This window comes from Simochromis diagramma, unplaced genomic scaffold (genome assembly GCF_900408965.1).
Source record: "Simochromis diagramma unplaced genomic scaffold, fSimDia1.1 OVJJ01000519.1, whole genome shotgun sequence".
NCBI classification, from domain to species: Eukaryota; Metazoa; Chordata; class Actinopteri; order Cichliformes; family Cichlidae; genus Simochromis; species Simochromis diagramma.
The window spans coordinates 43,005-62,055 of NW_024387266.1; the positions used below are offsets into that span (position 1 = coordinate 43,005).

The window sequence follows — 19,051 nt, forward strand, 5'->3', positions numbered from 1 at the left end:
CACAATTTTTTTAATTTTTTTTGCTGGTAGTTTGCAACCCTATTAGTTAGGTTGCTTAATATTTCTGCTAAGTACTCTTTAAAATACCAGAATAGGAAGGATGGTGCAGGTTTAAGTTTATTAGATTGATCAGTGTTGCTGAACTATGAAATATTTTGGGCGCAGTGTACTTTTTACACACAGGTATAACAGAATAGTTTTAGTGCTGTTGTTTATTTAAACTTGAGTATGAACTTATACAAAATGCAGCAAGATATTAAAAAACAGTTTTATTGATTAAAAAACACACTATATCGGATTCATATCGGTATCGGCAGATATCCAAATTCATGATATCGGTATCGGTATCGGACATAAAAAAGTGGTATCGTGCCATCTCTAGTAGCGCCCTGGTCTTGGAGGAACGTCACCTCATTTCACTGTGTACTGCACCAGTGTACGTGGTTGAAATGACAGTAAAGCAACTTGACTTGAAAAATGAACCAAGATGGAGCTGAATGCTTTACAATCAGAGACCAGGTGAGTCTCTCTCACAAACAGTCTATTTTTGTTATAATTGATACTCGTGGATCTCACTCTGGTTAAAAATCCAGGTTTTGGATGTTTCATGAGCTGACTGGTGTATTTTTACCTGCAGGCTTCATACAGCGTGAGCACTCAATGCTCAGACGGCCTCGAATGTTTATAATGTGGAAGAAAAACAGACATCATAGTGCAGAGACTAATAATTACATGTGAGGATATGCTGCTGCTGTCATGATGAGTGTTACTGTATTATAATGTATAATGTATTGTAATACTAATGTTTTAATGATGAATAAATAAATATAAATAGATGATTATACTGTTGTTACAGTGGAACTGTATCACTAATTACAGGAATGTAAAGAGCATTTTAGGGGCTTGCTTCCTCCAGAAGACTCAGGTTGTTCCTGACAACTGAATGAAATCTCAGCTGTGATGGAGCTTTGTGTGTGTTTGCTGAGTGTGTGTCAGAGCTGCTGCTCGCAATAAACTGAAAGTGTTTGAGGAACAAAGAGAAACAGAGAAGCTGATCCAGTAAAGACTCTCTGAGCAAAGTGACTGAATGAAGCAGATTTTATTGAGGATTGACAAAAAAGTGCATCGAGCAGGAGACGATTCATGTGGAAGACCCGAATACAGAGAATCTGAACAGATCAAGTCCAACATGAAAGGATCCAAATGTTTCCACTCGGCCTGAGCCATCACAAATATCCAGCATGAACACATGAAGAATCCGAGGCATCGATCAGCTGGAAGAAGATCAGATTTCAGGACTGGACTCAGAAACACTGAAGAGCCAAAGATGGATTGAATATCTCTACACTTTGTCTGAGTTCAGTGTCTCCAACATCCTCTGCACTCACTGAAAGACAACAACATGTTGGACTGTCTCTGGATCATGTCAGTGACACGTTACTGTCCCACAACCAGTTTACTGAGTCAGCATGAGAGGAGCAGCAGGATAAAGCTCACACTGACAACCTTAGAACAACATTAGAACAACATTAGAACAACGTGACAGAAACACATGTATTTGTGGAGATAGTGACGTCAGAGGAGCAGGGAGCTGTTCTCACACACTGTTGTACTGTTGACAACTGTACCCTCAAACACACAATAATAACATGGACTGAACCACCACTCACAACCACTAGCACTAGCACCTCTGTAGAAACTATCTACACCCTCACTTATCTTAACTGCACTACTGTATAGCTCTGTGTAAATAATCATTCTGTACATTCGATAATCTTCAATCCTACAACTGTTTACAACTTGCATAGTTCCCATTTCTGTATAGCTGTATATCTCAGATTCTGTAAAGTTATTTATTTCATATTCTGTATAGTTTTTCATATTTATATCCTGTTCATAGCCTGTACATAGCTTGTACTCACTACAGCCTGTACATACTTATAGTTATAGAATATTCACAACATACTTCATACCGTGTACATTATAACATACCATAATAGACCCATTTCTGTAATATACTCACATATCTATATTATTGCTAATATATATTGTAATATATCTATATCACTAAAGCACTTCTGGATGGATGCAAACTGCATTTCGTTGCCCTGTACCTGTGCATGTGCAATGACAATAAAGTTGAATTCTATTCTATTCTACTGATCGTTAAACAGCAGGGGGCGCCCTCACTGCATTTACAGCACAGCTGGCAGCTCTGCTCTGCATAATAACTGACTGTGGAGTTTATGTAGTAATACTTGTCATGTGCATAAGTACAAATATCTGTGTGAAATACATGTATATTAATAATAAGTATTTTTTAACATGAGAATTGATATTTTTAACTGGATAAAATATGAAAGCATACATGATGTTCCCGTCTTAGAAGGAGGCCCTCATGTCCACATCAACAATCAACATCTGTGTACATCTGAACATGGAGCAGGATCAGTACCAGCTGCCTGATGCTTCTTTACATGTTTCACGTATGCCAGAGGAAGGGTCTCCCAATGTTGGTGATGGTGTTCGTTTAAGCTTGTACTGCTTCTTTGGTTCCTCCATCCTCTCTCCTCATCTCCTCCAGTTTCTGGACCTTCTCCGTGTCTCCTTCCTCCTTCATCTTCTCAATCAGGAAGTCCAAGTGGACAACAGTGGATGCTGAATCAGCTTTCAGAGCGATTTCCTCCAGTCTGACAGCATGCTGGTAGGAGTCACTTAGCCACTTTTGCTTTTCTGCTGTCAGCACTTTCATTTCCTTTTCAAGATTTTCCAAAAGACTCAATATTTTCTCAATTTCTATTTTATTTCTGTGATTCGTCTGCTTCAGAGCTTCTCGGATCTCTCTGATTTCTGTCTGTTTCAGGTCAGCCAGCTCGATTCTGTCTTCCAGGTTTTGGATGCAGGCTTTCAGTCTGATTCGTTCATTTAACACTTCGGCTGTTTTCACCAGTCTTTGAGGATTAGATTTTCCCAACAAGTTTGTCAAATGATCCATGTTTGTCTGTGTAAGTTCCCATGAATTTCTAAAAATTGTGTTTTCCTCCATTCGCTCTTCAAGCTGGCAGTTATTAAACAGGAAGTAAACAGGCTGACTGTCCTCATTTTTGGCACATTTAATGTTTGCAGCTTCAAGAACTTGAAGAGGGTTTTTAGGCCTGCTTCCATCTGAGTGTGTGATCAGAGCTACGATGTTTTTCTCCAAGTTCTTTCCAAACAGAGACATCACTGAATCAAAGACGTACCTCAATGGCTCACTCAGTCGATTCACACTCGCCTTCATCACCAGACCCACTGCATGAACTTCATGGACTCCATCCTCTGATTGAAACAGGTCCAATAATCTGTGACTGATGATGTCATCATGTTCGATCCCTCTGGTGTCTCCATATCCAGGAGTGTTGATGATGGTCAGAGAGTAGGGCAGAGTTTCATCTTCAAAACCAAAGATCTCGTACACCATCACATCTGATGTCTGACTTCTTCTCTCCTCCTCTGCGATCATAAACCAGACTTCCTCCTCCCACTTCACTCCCATGGTGTAGTTGAGCATAGCGTTGATCAGAGTATATTTTCCTGCTCCTGTTTCTCCCACCAGTAAGATGGTTCTGTTTGTCTTGTTTGGACGTTTTTCTCCAACAGTGATTCTTGTCAGAGTTCCAATCTTCTGTTTCTTCGGTCTCAGCTGGTAGACAGCAGGAGGTCCTGACCTGATGAGAAAACTGTCTGAGATGATGTCTTCATGTGGTGATGAGATCAAACTGATCCTGCACAGAAAAGCATAGAAAGTCTTCAGCAAACATGTAAACATTATGAACAGGTTCCTGTTGTTTAACACTGAAACCTGAGCTGATCCTTTTCTGCTCAGGGTCAAAGGTCACATAAAATCAAACCTTTTTGTTTTTTCTTTTTTCCAATTATTCTTATTTTTGTCTGTCTGCTCTCCCAAAGCATTAGTGGTCACTCTGATTCTTTTTATTAGACCTTTATTTTCCCTCAACCTTTGATTGGATTGGCATGACATCATCTGGGTGAGCCATAGCTGCTGCTACCCTCCTCCCTCCGGTCCGTCGCCTGCTGTGTCACCTATTGTGTCAGTGTCCGTCTCTCAACCCTTATATAGTCCCTGCGATGATGGGTTGGATGATAGGCACAGCTCTGTTTCCGGTGCACGTCTGGCTGACTTGGATGTCTATTTATCACATCTGTCTGATCCCGCCAAATCTGATGTCCGAGAGCTCATTAACAATTACCCAACTCTTTTTGGTGATATCCCCACTCAAACGCACGTGCTAAGTCATGACATTGACGTGGGTGATCACAAGCCAATAAAGCAACATGCCTACAGAGTAAATCCCACTAAGCATGCCATAATGCAGCAAGAAGTCCAGTATCTTCTTGACCATGGTTTTGCCCTTCCCAGTAATAGCTCTTGGAGCTCACCATCATTGCTTGTTCCAAAACCCGATCAAACCTCCCGTTTCTGTAATGATTACCGAAAGGTAAACGCTGCTACAAAACCAGACTCTTTTCTACTCCCACGCATGGATGACCTGGTTGATCGTGTGGGCTTGGCAAACTTTGTGACCAAACTCGACCTCCTAAAAGGATACTGGCAAGTCCCATTAACCAAACGCGCATCAGAAATCAGTGCCTTTGTTACACCCAACCACTTTTTGCAATACACCGTCATGCCGTTCGGGTTAAGAAATGCTCCCGCCACATTCCAACGACTGATGAACACTGAGTTACATGGAGTCATAAACTGCGAAGTGTATCTGGATGATATAGTGGCCTATTCATCCACCTGGACTGAACACCTCAAAACTCTCAGTGAAATATTTGACCGTTTGCGTGATGCCTCTCTGACACTGAACTTGGCTAAGTGTGAGTTTGGAAAGGCTGTTGTAACCGACCTAGGGAAACAAATAGGACAGGGTCAAGTCCTCCCTGTTGCTGTGAAAGTGCAGGCAATATTAAACTTCCCAGCTCCGCAGACGCTTCGGGAGCTGCGGCGTTTTCTAGGCATGGCAAGTTATTATCGTGGGTTCTGCAAAAACTTCTCCGAGGTAGTAGCCCCACTAACCAGTCTTGCCAGTCCAAAATCACCATTTGTGTGGTCAGAGACATGTCAGTTTGCTTTCGAAGCTGCCAAAGCTCTCCTTTGCAGTGCTCCTGTGTTGGCCGCCCCTGATTTCGCACGTCCGTTCAAGCTTGAGGTGGACGCCAGTGCTTTCGGGGCTGGTGCAGGAGGATGAAAATGGCATTGACCATCCAGTCTGTTTCTTTTCCAAAAAATTCCTAAAACACCAATTGCATTAAAGCACGATTGAAAAGGAAGCCTTAGCCTTATTGCTAGCCTTGAGGCACTTTGAAGTGTACCTTGGGTCCAGTCCTGTTCCAACCATCGGGTTCTCTGACCACAACCCTCTCCAGTTCCTAACTCGGATGCAGAACAGCAACCAGCGCCTTATGCGCTTGTCCCTACTCCTCCAGGACTTCAACATTGAAATCTGGTACAAAAAGGGCTTAGAGAACGTCATGGCTGATGCCCTCTCTAGGTCTTGAATCAAACACAGAAAACAAGATGGCGGCGCGCACAGACGCAGCGGCCCGGAGCTCCTACATTTTCGCACTTTTGGTGGTACTGTGTATTATTTCACACAGTCTGGGGTTACTTCAATACAACAGAGATGATCTACTACAACTAAGCCGTGGAGATCTTCAACTAACATCCGAGTATCTCATCCCCCCGGAGATCGTTAAGCAACCCCCGGGGCTACCCGCAACAGCAAGCCGCAGGAGGAGACGTTGCGAGCGGAGGCAGAAGAGAGGCAGGCGGGGAGGCCTGTGGGCACGGCTAAAGACTAGTCCGTTTAAACCACCACTCCCGATCATATTCCTCTCCAACGCACGTTCAATCCGTTACAAACTGGATGAAATACGACTGCAGATCGCCACTCGACGGACTTTTAATAACTGTTCGTGCATGATTTTCACTGAAACCTGGCTGGACAGCGCCATTCCCGATGCGGCTATTGATCTAGCAGGCCGCACCGCCTATCGAGCCGACAGGTCTGCAGACTCGGGTAAGAAGACTGGCGGGGGGCTGTGCATCTATATTAACAACTTTTGGTGCACGAACGTCACGGTAACGGAAAGACTGTGCAGTACAGAGGTAGAACTGTTGGTGTTAAAGTGCCGTCCATTCTATCTCCCTCGGGAATTTTCTGCCGTTTACATCTGCGCTGTTTACATTCCACCAGATGCTAATGCTAAGCTAGCGTTAGCACAATTGAGCAGCAGCATCAATAACAGCCTGGTAGCACACCCGGACAGTGTCTTTATTGCGGCTGGGGATTTTAACCACGCGGACCTGAAATCTGTACTTCACAATTTCCACCGTAATGTGAAGTGTGCTACCAGAGGAGATAGAACGTTGGACCAGGTGTACACCAACATGACGAATGCGTACAGAGCCCAGGCTTATCCCCACCTGGGTCTGTCAGACCATCTCTCCCTTCTGCTACACCCAATATACACACAAAAGATCAAGAGCACTGGGATTACAACCAAAACCGTGAGAACATGGCCGCAGGATGCTATTCCGATGCTTCAGGACTGTTTCCACTGCACAGACTGGGATGTATTCAAGGTGCAGGACACTGACAATCGTGTCGCATTGGACAGTTACACCTCCACTGTCTTGGACTACATCTGTTTCTGTGTGGACAATGTAACAACTTGGAAACGATTCCGTGTGTTCCCTAATAATCCACCCTGGATGACACACGGAGTTCAACAACTTATTCGAACAAGGAACAACGCTTTCAAATCCGGGGACCAGGAGGCATACAGTGCTGCCAGGGCCAACCTGAGAAGAGGCATCAAGACTGCCAAGCAGCAGCACAGGAGGCGTATCGAGGCCAGGTTTGAGAACAACACAAACCCAAGGCAGGTCTGGGAGGGCATCAGGGCTATCACGGACTACAAAAGAAGAACACCATCATCACCCTCAGCCGACAGTTCTACTCTGGCTGAGGATCTAAATCTCTTTTATGCCCGTTTTGATAGGGAGAACACCGACCCTGTCCTGTCCCCTCTCCCCTCAACCGATCCTGCTCCAGTCCTGAGCACTCATGAGCTGAGGCGTGTGTTCCGGAGCATTAACACCAGGAAGGCGGCCGGGCCAGATGGAGTGCTGGGCCGGGTGCTAAAAGACTGTGCTGCGGACCTGGCGGACGTCTTCACCTCTATATATAACACCTCGTTGTCCTGTTCACTGGTACCATCCTGTTTCAAAGCAGCAACCATCGTTCCCATCCCAAAACAGTCAAATGTCACATGTCTGAACGATTTCAGACTTGTGGCACTCACCCCCATTCCCGCCAAATGCCTGGAGAGACTGGTCATTAAACACATCAGAGCTGCTTTTCCACCATCCCTGGACCCGCACCAGTTTGCATACAGGGAGAACCGGTCAACCGAGGATGCGATCGCCACAGTGCTGCACACATTACTGAAGCACTTGGAACACAGGAACACCTATGCACGGCTCCTCTTTGTAGACTACAGCTCGGCTTTTAATACCATCCGGCCATACAAACTCCGTCCCAAACTCCACCAACTGGGACTTAACTCCTCTCTGTGCAACTGGATTGTGGACTTCCTCACTAACCGTAGACAGAGTGTCAGAGTGGGTAAGAACACCTCTTCCACCCTTGTGGTCAACACCGGTGCCCCTCAGGGGTGTGTTCTGAGCCCTCTGCTATACACTCTCTTCACCCATGACTGTATTTCCTCCTGCGCGTCCAATCTCATTGTTAAGTTTGCAGATGACACTACAGTGCTCGGACTCATATCCAACAATGATGAGACAAACTATAGGACAGAGGTGCAACAACTAGAGTCATGGTGCCACGACAATAACTTGGTCTTAAACACCAAAAAGACCAAGGAGATCATTGTAGATTTCCGGAAGAGGGGTCATAACAACCATCTGCCTCTCTTCATTGGCAGTGAGGCGGTGGAGAGGGTGAGCAGTTTTAAATTCTTGGGGGTAACTGTGACCGAGGACCTGTCCTGGGGCAACCATATCACCTCAGTTGCACGGAAGGCCCAACAGCGCCTCTACTACCTGAGGAGACTGCGGAGCACACACATTCCCAGATCTCTGATGTTGAACTTCTACAACTGTGCCATCAGCAGCGTTCTGACGTATGGATTTCTAGTGTGGTTCCCCAGCTGCACCAAGGCCGATCAGCAAGCACTCCAGCGGGTGGTGAAAGAAGCTGGCAGAATTATTGGAACAAGTCTGCCAGAGATCAGTAATATCTTCCCCACTCGCTGTCTGAGGAGGGTGCACAGTATCCTGCGGGACCAACATCACCCTGCGCGCCACCTTTTCCACCTGCTGCCCTCAGGGAGAAGGTACAGGTCTATACAGGCCAGAACATCCAGACTGGCCAACAGCCTGTATCCACAGGCTGTGAGGCTCCTGAACTCTCTGCCCCCCTCTCACGGACAACAACCATATCCAACTTCTTAATAGCAATGAACTGGTCTGCATTGGTGCATCATATCTTTATTCTCTTCCCCCTCCTGCCCCCCCCCCCCCCCCCTCTTTCTTAAATAGATAACTATCATATCTGATATCATATCTCACAGTACAATAATATTGAATGGGTTGCATTGTTGTATTTTGTCATGTTTCTCAGGTCTTTGTCTGAATTTCTACGAACATTATTGCTAAGGATTGTCTTATTGCATTGGAGTCACACTGGGTTAAATATGTACACTTGGGTTTTAAGGGGTATTTATTATTTTCTTCTTTTTTTGGGTTGTATGGAAGCCCCAAACGCAATTTCATTGTTCTTGACAATGACAATAAATAAATACTACTACTAAACATTTCATTTGGGGTTAGATATTTGATTTTTGGGTGGGGGGAAGTGTTATGATCTAATGTTTTCAGTGTTTGCTTTATGTGTGAGTCCTCCCACCAGAGGATGGCTGTGGGTCTTTTCCCTTTCTCTTTTAGGAGTTGGACACCTGGGCGTGCCTGCTGAGTAGCTGGGTGGAGTCTCTTCCTGTCCTGGGATTGGATAATTGGCTAATCACCTCCAGTACTTAACTACCGGATGACAGCAACCTGGCCCCTTCTCTCCTAACCGCCACCATCCAACAAAGAACCTGTGTTTTGATTCGTTGCTGTATAGAGTGTCTTTGCCAAATTGATCTGCAGGTATAACCTCGTGTGTGTGTGTGTGGCATTAGTACCTCAATTTTGTAAATAGCTGTAAATAGTTTTGTCAAGTAGCAATCGTGTATTTTGGTCACCTTGTATATATCCTTCACTGCAGCAGCCTAGTAGGCGTGAGAAGCCATTTTTGTTGTTTACGTTTTCTCCTGTTTTTCGTTTAGGAAGTTAGGTAAGTGAATTGTCTTTTGTTTGGGTTTTCATTTGTGTAGGAAAGCGTAGGGACCATTAGGGAGTTTTGTTTGTTATTTTTGGCACTGCTCACTGCTGAAGCAAATAAATGGCTGCTTAGCACTTTAAAAGATACGACTGTTTGTGTTCTTGCTTTGGTGGAGCGGGAGTGGGGCCAATTTCTTGTTGCGTTCAATACACGCCTAGACTAAGAACGTAACAATACAGTTTTAATTTCATTTTTATTGTCAGTATTAGAATATTGGGATGATTTAAAAATTTGGTGTTAAAGTTAGAAAAAAGTGACACTTTATATCTATACTTATTTATTTTGTTTTTATTTATTTATATTTTACATTTGTTTTATTTTTATAGTTGGACTCTATATAAAATGATTTTAAATTTCTTTCCATTAACTAAAATAGTTAACAATAACCTCCAGCTGTGACCCTCTGTCTGTAGTGAAGGGGCTGGCCTCAGACTCAGCACTGCTCAGTCTGAGGCCATGATTTCCAGCTGGAAATGGTTGAAGTGCCCATCACAGTTTGGGGATGAGATGCTGGACTAAATAACTTTGCAGTTATTTATGTGTAAGAAATGTCTGGAATCATGTATGACTTTCGTTCCACTTCTCACGTGTGCACCACTTTGTGTTGGTCTCTCACGTGGAATTCCAATAAAATTGATCCATGTTTGTGGCTGTAATGTGACCAAATGTGGAAAAGTTCAAGGGGGCCGAATACTTTTGCAAGCCACTGTATATCTCGTCAACCAATCAGGCCATTGATCAATGGCCTTTGATCAGTGGTCATGAGAAATGCATATTAATGATCATAAGCTGACCTCCCAGCCCACTGTTCCTCCAGTGGGCTGGTTTCAGTCATTATGCAAATGTACTGTTTATAAGATTGAAGCCTGCAGTCAGCTGAGACTGAAGTCACCTGGATGAATGACGAAACGTTTCTCCCACTGAAAACACTACGTCCAGATGAACAGAATCAAACTTTGGGTAATAAATCCATGTTTGAATATCACTTTATCTTTCAATGTGGAGAAAGACTTTGTAGCTCTCATCACACACTCAGATGTAAGAAACCCTAAATATGCTCTTCAAGCTCTTGAAGATTCAAAAATTAAATGTGTCAAAAATGAGAAGAATCAGTCTGTTCACTTCCTGTTTAATAACTGCCAGCTTGAAGACAAGAAAAATACCTGAAACTAAATTTTGAAAGCTCAGAGAGTTCACAGCCTTCCTGAAGGAAACTACACCTCTAAAGCCAGAGGCAGCATTTAAAGTGTTAAAGGAAAGTATCAGACTGACAGCCTGCATCCAAAACCTGCAAGAAAGAATCAAATTCACTGAAGTGAAACAGAGATGAAACAGAGTCAGGAAGCTCTGGAGAAACATGACAACATGAAGAGGTCACTCCATTTGTTGCTGAAGTTTTTAAACATAAAGAACCTATCAGAGACGCCTGGGCCGGGTTTGAAAGCAGCTGTCAGTTGTACAGTCTGTGAGGAGAACTGTTACTATCCTGGATGCACGGTGCCCTTAAATCAGTGTGAGGTCTTTAGAGATGGTCTCTGCACGTCATGCACCAACAAGTGTCCTGCATCAGTGCATGTGAAAGAAAAGAGGAGATATGTGACCAGGATAAGGAGCGGTCAGGAGAACGAACCACCAACAAAAGAGAAGGATGTTGATTTACTTGGAAAGGAAATGAAACTGCTGACAGCAGAGAAGTCCCAGTTTCTGGATGAGTCCTACCAGCATGTAGTCAGACTGGAGCAGATCGCTCTAAAAGCTGATTCAGCATCCACTGTTGTCCACTTGGACTTCCTGATTGGGAAGATGGAGGAGAAAGGAGACACAGAGAAGGTCCAGAAACTGGAGGAGATGAGATGGAGAGAGGATGGAGGAATCAGAGCACCTCTGAGGTATGTCAAACTGACACTCACAGAACAGTGACTGTAAGAGAGAGAGGTTCAAAGGATTGCAGAAGTTCACCCTTGGAAATTTCAGCAGCAGCACCAAGGGGAAACTGTCCTTGTTGCACTTGGATTTGACTCTATTCCTCCTCCTCACCATGATGATTATCATCATTATTATCATCATCATCGTAATTGATGTGTTGGATTATAATTCTGAGAAGTATTTGGACGTCCAAAAGTATCCTCGGGCAAGATGCTGAACCCCAGGTTGCTGTCTGTTGTTACAATCAGAGTGAGCACTTAGGTAGCAAAAACAACAAAGTGCTTGTATAAATGGGTGAAAGAGGAAAGTTGTATGAAGCAGCCTAAGCAGAGAAGCCCAGACCTCCCTCTCCCCAGCCACCTCCTCTAGCTTGTCCGGAGGAACACCAAGGTGTTCCCAGGCCAGCCGAGAGACATAATCTCTCCAGCGTGTCCTGGTCCTGCCCCGGGGCCTCCTCCTGGTGGGACATGCCCGGAACACCTCACCCAGGAGGCGCCCAGGAGGCATCCTTATCAGATGCCCGAACCACCTCAGCTGGCTCCTTTCAGCGTGGAGGAGCAGCGGCTCGACTCTGAGCCCCTCCCAGATAGGGTAAGAAGTTCAGCTATCTCTAAGGGAGAGGCCTGCCACCCTTCGGAGGAAGCTCATTTCCGCCGCTTGTATCCTTGATCTCGTTCTTTCAGTCACTACCCACAGCTTGTGACCATAGGTGAGGGTAGGGACGTAGATCGAACAGTAAATTGAGAGCTTCGCTTTTACGCTCAGCTCTTCACCACGATGGACCGAAAGCCCTCTGCCACTTGGCTGCACCTAGAAATCTGTGCAGACTAAACTATTCTTTATTTTTACTGAACAAACAAAAGTTCATGTACAAAAAGGGGTGTCGAGATGGAGACACTGACTGATTTTGATTGAGTGACCTCACCGTGTTTCAAGGAGAACCCAAATCTGGACCAAGCCATGAAAACATTCAGATCATACCTTTGTTGTTTCCCATCTCTGAAGTTTAGATCATAGAGCGTGCTGACTTCTTCTCTGACTGCTGTCTCCAGCTCGGCCAGGGTCTCCTGAATCATAAACCGGTCACTGGTTACAGTCACAGCAGACCAGTCCTGCAGCTGGGGCTTATTGTAGGTAAGAGGGAGGACGTTCTCCAGGAAGCTGAAGGGGTCTCTGATGAGCGAAGCTTCATGAAACTGCAGCTTCTTCTTCTTCATGTGTGTAATCTCTGCCTGCAGCTCATCAATAAAGCTTTCTGCCTCTGTCTCATTTATTTCCTGCTCCGTCTCGATCACCTCAGACAGTCTGGTGAACTCTGTCTTTATGTGCTGCACCAAAGCGGTCATCACCTTCCTGCTGTACGATAACGCCTCCTCAGCTTTACTTCTGCTGGTCTTCACTGACTGTTGAAGCTCCTGGATTTTCTGCTCACGCTCCTGGATCATCTGATCCATGCTGTTATTTTCTAATCTCAGCTGGGATTTCCTCATCTCAGCCTCGTCCTCCAGACTCACTGTTTCATGTGTTTTATGGTCACCACATTTACAGGACCAACACAGAAACATTTGATCCAGTCTGCAGATCAGCTCCAAAGGTTCACCGTGATCCCGACATATTCTGCTCTCCAGGTTCTTAACTGGATCGATCAGCTTGTGTTTCTTCAATGCTGAAATCCTCTGATGAGGCTCCAGATGTGTTTGACAGTAGGACAGTAAACACATTAAACAGGACTTCAGGGCTCTGACCTTGGACCCTGCACAGATGCTGCAGAGCACGTCTTCATGTCCTGCTCGTTCAGCTGAACTCAACAACATTTCTTGAAGAGATTTTTTAACCTTTTCTGCCATTTCAGCAATGACAGGGTTAACCCGAAGCAACGGCCTGGTGTAAAACGTCTCTTTGCACAGTGGACATTGGAGTACAGACAGGGTGCTCCAGTAGTCTGTGATACAGTTCATACAGAAGTTGTGTCCACAGGGAATCGACACAGGTTTAGTGAACACACTCAGACAGACGGGACAAAGAAGACTGTCCTCAGACACCAGAGCCGACGCCGCAGCCATGACTGCAACATACAAGCAGAGCTAATATTAGCACAGTGTAAAGTCAATGTAATCCTGTATGATATAAAGTCAATGTATCATTCAATATACAAAAAAGCAACAGTGATACTGAAAAAATGCAACTGTACCTTCTGTATGAAGTCTTCACCAAGACTGAGCGGTCAGAAACAGGCTCTTCTTCTTTTTAGTTTCTACTGACACACTGACCACATCGTCTCCAAGCACTTCCTCGTTTGAGTAGAACGAATGAACTCTTTAGAAAACAGACCATGAAGCCCCTCACAGGTTAAAAAGGTTCACTGGGAAGCTGATGAGCATGACAACTACAGCTTGAATATTTTTTTATGAACATTTAAGAACAAATGCTTAACACGAGCTTTTCTCACATGCTTAAGAGGAAAGTAGAAACTGAAAGCCACAAAATGAAACTACACTGGCAACTCCTGCGTTAGCCTTTAGGGCTGTCTGCATTAATTAGTCACATGAAAAATAATTAAGAGAAAGATTAAGACGTCAGACTGATGGAAAATCTGAGCAAATAAAAGCAGCTGCATCAGAAATCAGAGTCGTGGTGATATTCTAACATGAATCCACACCGTCCAGGGGCTGTCAGTGAAAATGAACGTCCCTCAGAGTGAAGGACAGTGTCCACGAAATAAAAACGTTGTTTGCTCTTTAGGACAAAAATGCAGACTGAAACGTTCCTAAAGAAGTTTGATGAATAATTGGAGCAAACTGGAGTCCAAATTTGATTGTCTTAGAAAAGTTCCAGCATAATAGCATAATAAAATTGAACCTGTCCGAGAGTGTCACATGCAGAATCCTGACAGTGAAGCAGGGTGTGATGATTTGGGACTGCATGAGTCTGAGAGATGGAACCATGCATTCGTGCAGAGAACCCAAAAACATGTGACAGGATGAATCTCAGCCTGCAGAGGAGTAAGGCTAACTAGACTCTAAATCAGGAAACACTGTAACTGTTCAGTTTCTATGACATGTGATTAAGAAGCCCGTTTGAACGTGGTCGGGTTGCTGAACTGTCAGCGATGGCTGACAGGAGACTTTACTGAACGCGGTGATCACAGGACAAAACAACTTAAAGCTTTTACACAGATCACATCTGACACAAAGCGAGCTGCTACACAAACATGCTAGGTTGGCTACAGGGACAGTTTCTCCTGCAGGCTGGACTCATGTGGACCACACATACCTGGACTTTGGTTCTGTGTGTCTGTAACGTTTGTAAAGACTAATGATGGAGCTGAACTGATAGAAACAGAAAGCCCTGCATCAGTGCGTCTGTGTAAATGCCATTCTCTATATGAGGCTATGAATGAAAATGAAATGGATTCAAGTATAGTGATACATAGTGAACACTGACATACTGTCACTGACTGCAGGGCCTTAATGCACAGGTTTATTTCCAACGGTAAGGACAACAAGTGCAGATATCCAAACAGCATATGTCATTATAAACAAGCTTCAGCACACTACAGGGACAACATCTTCACACTCAGGTGTTTTCAGTCCCACTGCAACACTGCAGCCATGCAGTCTACCTGTAGAAACATAGCAGAGAGAATGGGTCACAAGTCAGGACTGCAACATTTCATTATTCTACCATCCACTGTAAGTGCTGTTATTATTGCCATTTAAGTGGTAGAGCTTAGTAACCACACAAAGTGGCAGAGCACATATATTACAGCGCATAACAGCTGCCAACACTCTGCTGACTCGGTGACTTCAGTTTCAAACTCCTTTGGCATCAACAGATCACCATGCCAGCAGGAGCTTCATGGTTCCCATGGATGAGCAGGTCCTGCAGTGATCGCTGGCCCAGCACGCTCGTCTACTCAGCGTGTAGTGCAGCCTGAAAGGTTCCAGAGCAGATTGCCACGTCAGTAACAACACCAGATATGATCATCAAGAAGCTTTACTGATGCAATGCTGACTAAACATGAAAAAGCACAAACAAAGCGACTACAGTGAAGTCAGTGAATACAAGTATAGTGTAATATCTACACTGTCCACTTAGCCAAGAGGCAGACTCAGGATTTCCACCTTAAAGCCCAGGCCTGCACTTTGAACTGCTGGCACACTGAGTCCCACGAACCTGAAGTTCATTACTGGTTTCTATGCAGCCACACACAGGTAGATCCCAGAGCCATTATATGCTTCATAAAAGCCTTTTAACAGTCTGTATATGAGCTGACAGAGAGCCGGCGTATGGACTGCACAGCTGGTTTAGGTTTATAACACTGTCGGGTAAAGCACACGCTGAACATCACAGTGATAAGTGAACGTTATCCCAGTGCGCCTGTGTGTTTGTGGGTGTGCTGAGCACCAGCTTACAGCCATCTTCGGTGTGGCTGAGCGCTCCTCGACGCTGGACCGTTCCCATCAGTTTCTCAGCATCTGTTTGAAGTTGGAGGTGCTCACGGCTGCCTTCGTGTGTTTCCGAGGAGGATTTGCAGAAACGAGGTTGTACACAGGGAACAGAGATACGGAGCACGGACGCGGGGACATGAAACGGGAGATGGGAGCGCGCAGGGATTTATTGTTTACCTTTTATTTTACTTTACTGTAAATAAAGACACCTTTTCATCACAAGAGTCCTGCATTGTGGGTCCTGCTTCCCCACATCCCCAGGCCGTGACAGTTTGGGATTATTGTCCTACTGAAAAACAAAGCCAGACTCTTTCCACATGATCTTACACAGTGGATCAAACTTCTCTACTTCATAATTCCATCACATTTGGACAAGAGTCCCAGCACAGACTGGTTTGACAGATGGCTGCAGACTCCTCTTCTGCTGTGCTGAACACATCTATGCACACTGAAGACGAGCTGAAGCAGAGATGGATCATATTTGCATTCAAGTATAAAGACATGTTTTTTACAGTTTTTTCTGATTGCTTAAGCACATTTTTTGTAACTATTGGCTAATTTTGCAAAACTCTTCACACAAATAAGAAAACCTGTCACCCAATAATCAAAACATTGTAGTTCTCTTGCAAAAGCAAACACAGCTAGATTAACTCTTCACACCTTTGTAAAAATGGTGTTTTTGTATCCAACAGTTAACACAAGCCATCATATTAATAAGCACACAATGCACCAACTGCACACTGATGGTATGAATGAAAAACACATCTGGGTTTTGCTTTCTCTGTGCACAAGGTAGGCCATGTCAGTCTGAGCTCATACTTCTGTCATAGATCCATAAGCATAGAGGGATCCAAACTTCAAGTACTGGTGTTTATTCAAACACATCAAAACAAACACAAGTGTTTATTTCCAAGTATAGGATTATTTGCAATCGCCATAATGACTATATGGGTTACTTGGTCTGCAGTGAACATGCTTCCTCTGCCCCCAGCATCTGGTCATCTAGCAATTCTGTAAAGTAAGAACTTCAGTATTTTTACATCAATGATATTGGTGTGTTTCTCATTGGCATATGGCAGTGCTACAAATCTTTGTGCGACGTGACTGTACTAACCAATTCTCATTTCAAGATGTCCTTATGATGCTTGCTACAGTGTAGCAGCTCGAGTTAGGCTGGACCCGTTGGCCAGCTTCCCTCAGGGTCATTCCACGGTTGATTACATGGTCCACTATGTAGCTCTGATGTCATCAGCAATTCTATTTCTTACTCTTCTTACCCTTCCTCTCCCCCCTCCTCATCTTCCTCTCCCCCCTCCTCGTCCTCCTCTTGTTCCTCCTTGTCCTTGTCGTCCTCTTCGTCCTACTTCTTCACCTCCACGTCCTCTTCCTCGGCCTCCTCTACTTCTCACTCTTTCTGCTCCCTCCATTGTACTCCGCACACACAGCTTACCTGTATTATAGTGCTTAGGCTGATAGCAAAGTGAACTAATTATCTAAGAAAGTTTTCACATGTGAAAGTGTGCCACACAGTTGGCAAAATAGTGTAAATAATGGCCATAAATGTGTATAGTTTTGCTAGGAGTGCGTTGATCATTTGGAAATTGAGTGTAAAGCAGTGAGTTGTGTTTACAGTTCTGCAAAAAGAGTGTTGTGCAGTGGATTGTAGCTACAGGTTTGCAAAGTGTGTGTTACAAAATGGCAAACTGAGTGCAAAGCAGTGTTTGTGCTTTTAGTTTTGCACACTCAGTGAGTGGTTTTGCTATAAGTATTAATAGTTTTAGAAATTGTGCTGTAAGAATCACAGTTAGGGTTTAAGCATTCAGAAAAAACTGTAAGTGAAGTTAAAAGTGGAGCGACAGCAGCAGTCACACAGCAGTAACCAGCTCTGTCTGCCAGGGTCAAAGGTCAAACAAGTCCTGCAGCTGACCCACACACAGACTTACACTCATCCACAGAGAGTGATGAATCCACACATCACTCGGCTGGAGGAAGCTGGGTTTCCACACCATCCAATCAGAAACCAGCGTTGACGCTGAGACCCGGGTCTGTGACAGGAAGTCCATGAACAGGCAGACCCTCAGCAGCAGGCTGACCTCTGACCTCTGAGACAGAGGGAGGAGTTTGTGTCACCAGGGGGCGCTGCAGCATCGCCTGAGAGCTGTAAGAACAACAACAATAAACAGGAAGTGAAAGTCACACTTCAGCAGACCTCCACCCTCTGCAGGAAGCTGAGATAAGAAGCAGCCAATCACAGAGCAGAGAGCTGTGACTTCCTGTTTTTGTACTGTGACAACAGCTCCTGGACAGAGAGCAGCTTTCTAAAGCAGAAAGAAACACTTGGTCCCTCCGTTGAGGGACGATGCTGTGAATGTCCAGGTGTCATGTGACCCACCTGATGTACAGAGACAGGTGCTGCTGCATCCACACAGATCCATGTGAAACAGCTGGATCATGTTTGCTCTGCTGGAAACAGAAACACTGATTTAAATGAACCTGAAACGCTTCATGTATAAAGGCTCGTGCACCCACTGAGCTCTGCTCTCAGATCTGTGAGGCTTTAACAAACAACAGTTTAATCATGTGCAGCATCTTCTGTCAGTGTGGAAGGTCTCACACTTTCCTGAATGTTTGAACCCTGAACTACTGGCTGTTCATGTCAGGCTGGATATAAATACACACCTGCCTGCTGTGATAGGCCCCTTGGACTTTCCCACATTTTGTCACATTACACAAACATGAATCAGTTGTAGTGGAATTCCAGGTGAAAGACCAACACAAAGTGGTGCACACGTGAGAAGTGGAACAAAAATACATGACTCCAAACATTTTTTACACATAAATAACCACAAAGTGGGTGTGTGTAATTATTCAGGCCCAGAATGGGCAAAGATTTCAGTCTGTAGCTGTGCACAGCTGGTGGAGACAGACCCTGAAACACTGGCAGCTGGAGCTGCAGCTAAAGCTGCTTCTACACAGTGTTGACTCAGGGCTGAATAATTTGCCTCTGATGGAGTTTCCAGTGGTGAACATCTGGAATCCTTGAACTGCTCGTCTCACAGGAGACTCAGCGAGGACGCCTCTGGTCTGCTCGCTTTATCTCCACCCACATCACTGACACTCAGCCCCACCCTGTCTCTATCTGTGACCGTTCACCCACTTTAACTAAGGTGGAGGTTTCATCAGCAGCGTCATGGTGGA

The 19,051-nt window shown here is 44.7% G+C and overlaps 3 protein-coding genes across 4 annotated transcripts in view; 1 reads left to right on the forward strand and 2 right to left on the reverse strand.

The window, feature by feature from the left end:
* LOC120715430 overlaps window positions 1-19,051 on the reverse strand; it is a 69,104-nt gene that overhangs the window by 36,601 nt on the left and 13,452 nt on the right. The window lies entirely within an intron of this gene.
* LOC120715431 overlaps window positions 1-19,051 on the forward strand; it is a 133,913-nt gene that overhangs the window by 12,152 nt on the left and 102,710 nt on the right. The gene's annotated exons all lie outside the window — the stretch shown is intronic.
* Window positions 2,168-14,181, reverse strand: LOC120715428. 2 transcript variants are annotated; one of them, XM_040002435.1, is made up of 3 exons: window positions 13,594-14,181; window positions 12,384-13,467; window positions 2,168-3,764 (listed from the first exon to the last, which is right to left on the reverse strand). In XM_040002435.1, the coding sequence occupies exons 2-3, from the start codon at window positions 13,463-13,465 to the stop codon at window positions 2,531-2,533; spliced, it is 2,316 nt and encodes a 771-aa protein (XP_039858369.1). In that variant the 5' UTR covers window positions 13,466-13,467; window positions 13,594-14,181; the 3' UTR covers window positions 2,168-2,530. The 2 variants fall into 2 exon arrangements, with proteins under 2 accessions (XP_039858369.1, XP_039858370.1); XM_040002436.1 differs by lacking the exon at window positions 13,594-14,181 and having other exon boundaries at window positions 12,384-13,556.

What these genes read in the sequence shown, in the direction of transcription:
- LOC120715428 (XM_040002435.1), bottom strand. Translation starts at nt 13,465, where the DNA reads ATGGCTGCGGCGTCGGCTCTGGTGTCTGAGGACAGTCTTCTTTGTCCC. An exon ending in AGAGATGGGAAACAACAAAG is followed by an intron (nt 3,765 to 12,383) that starts GTATGATCTGAA and finishes TTTTCTGTGCAG; the next exon opens with GATCAGTTTGATCTCATCAC.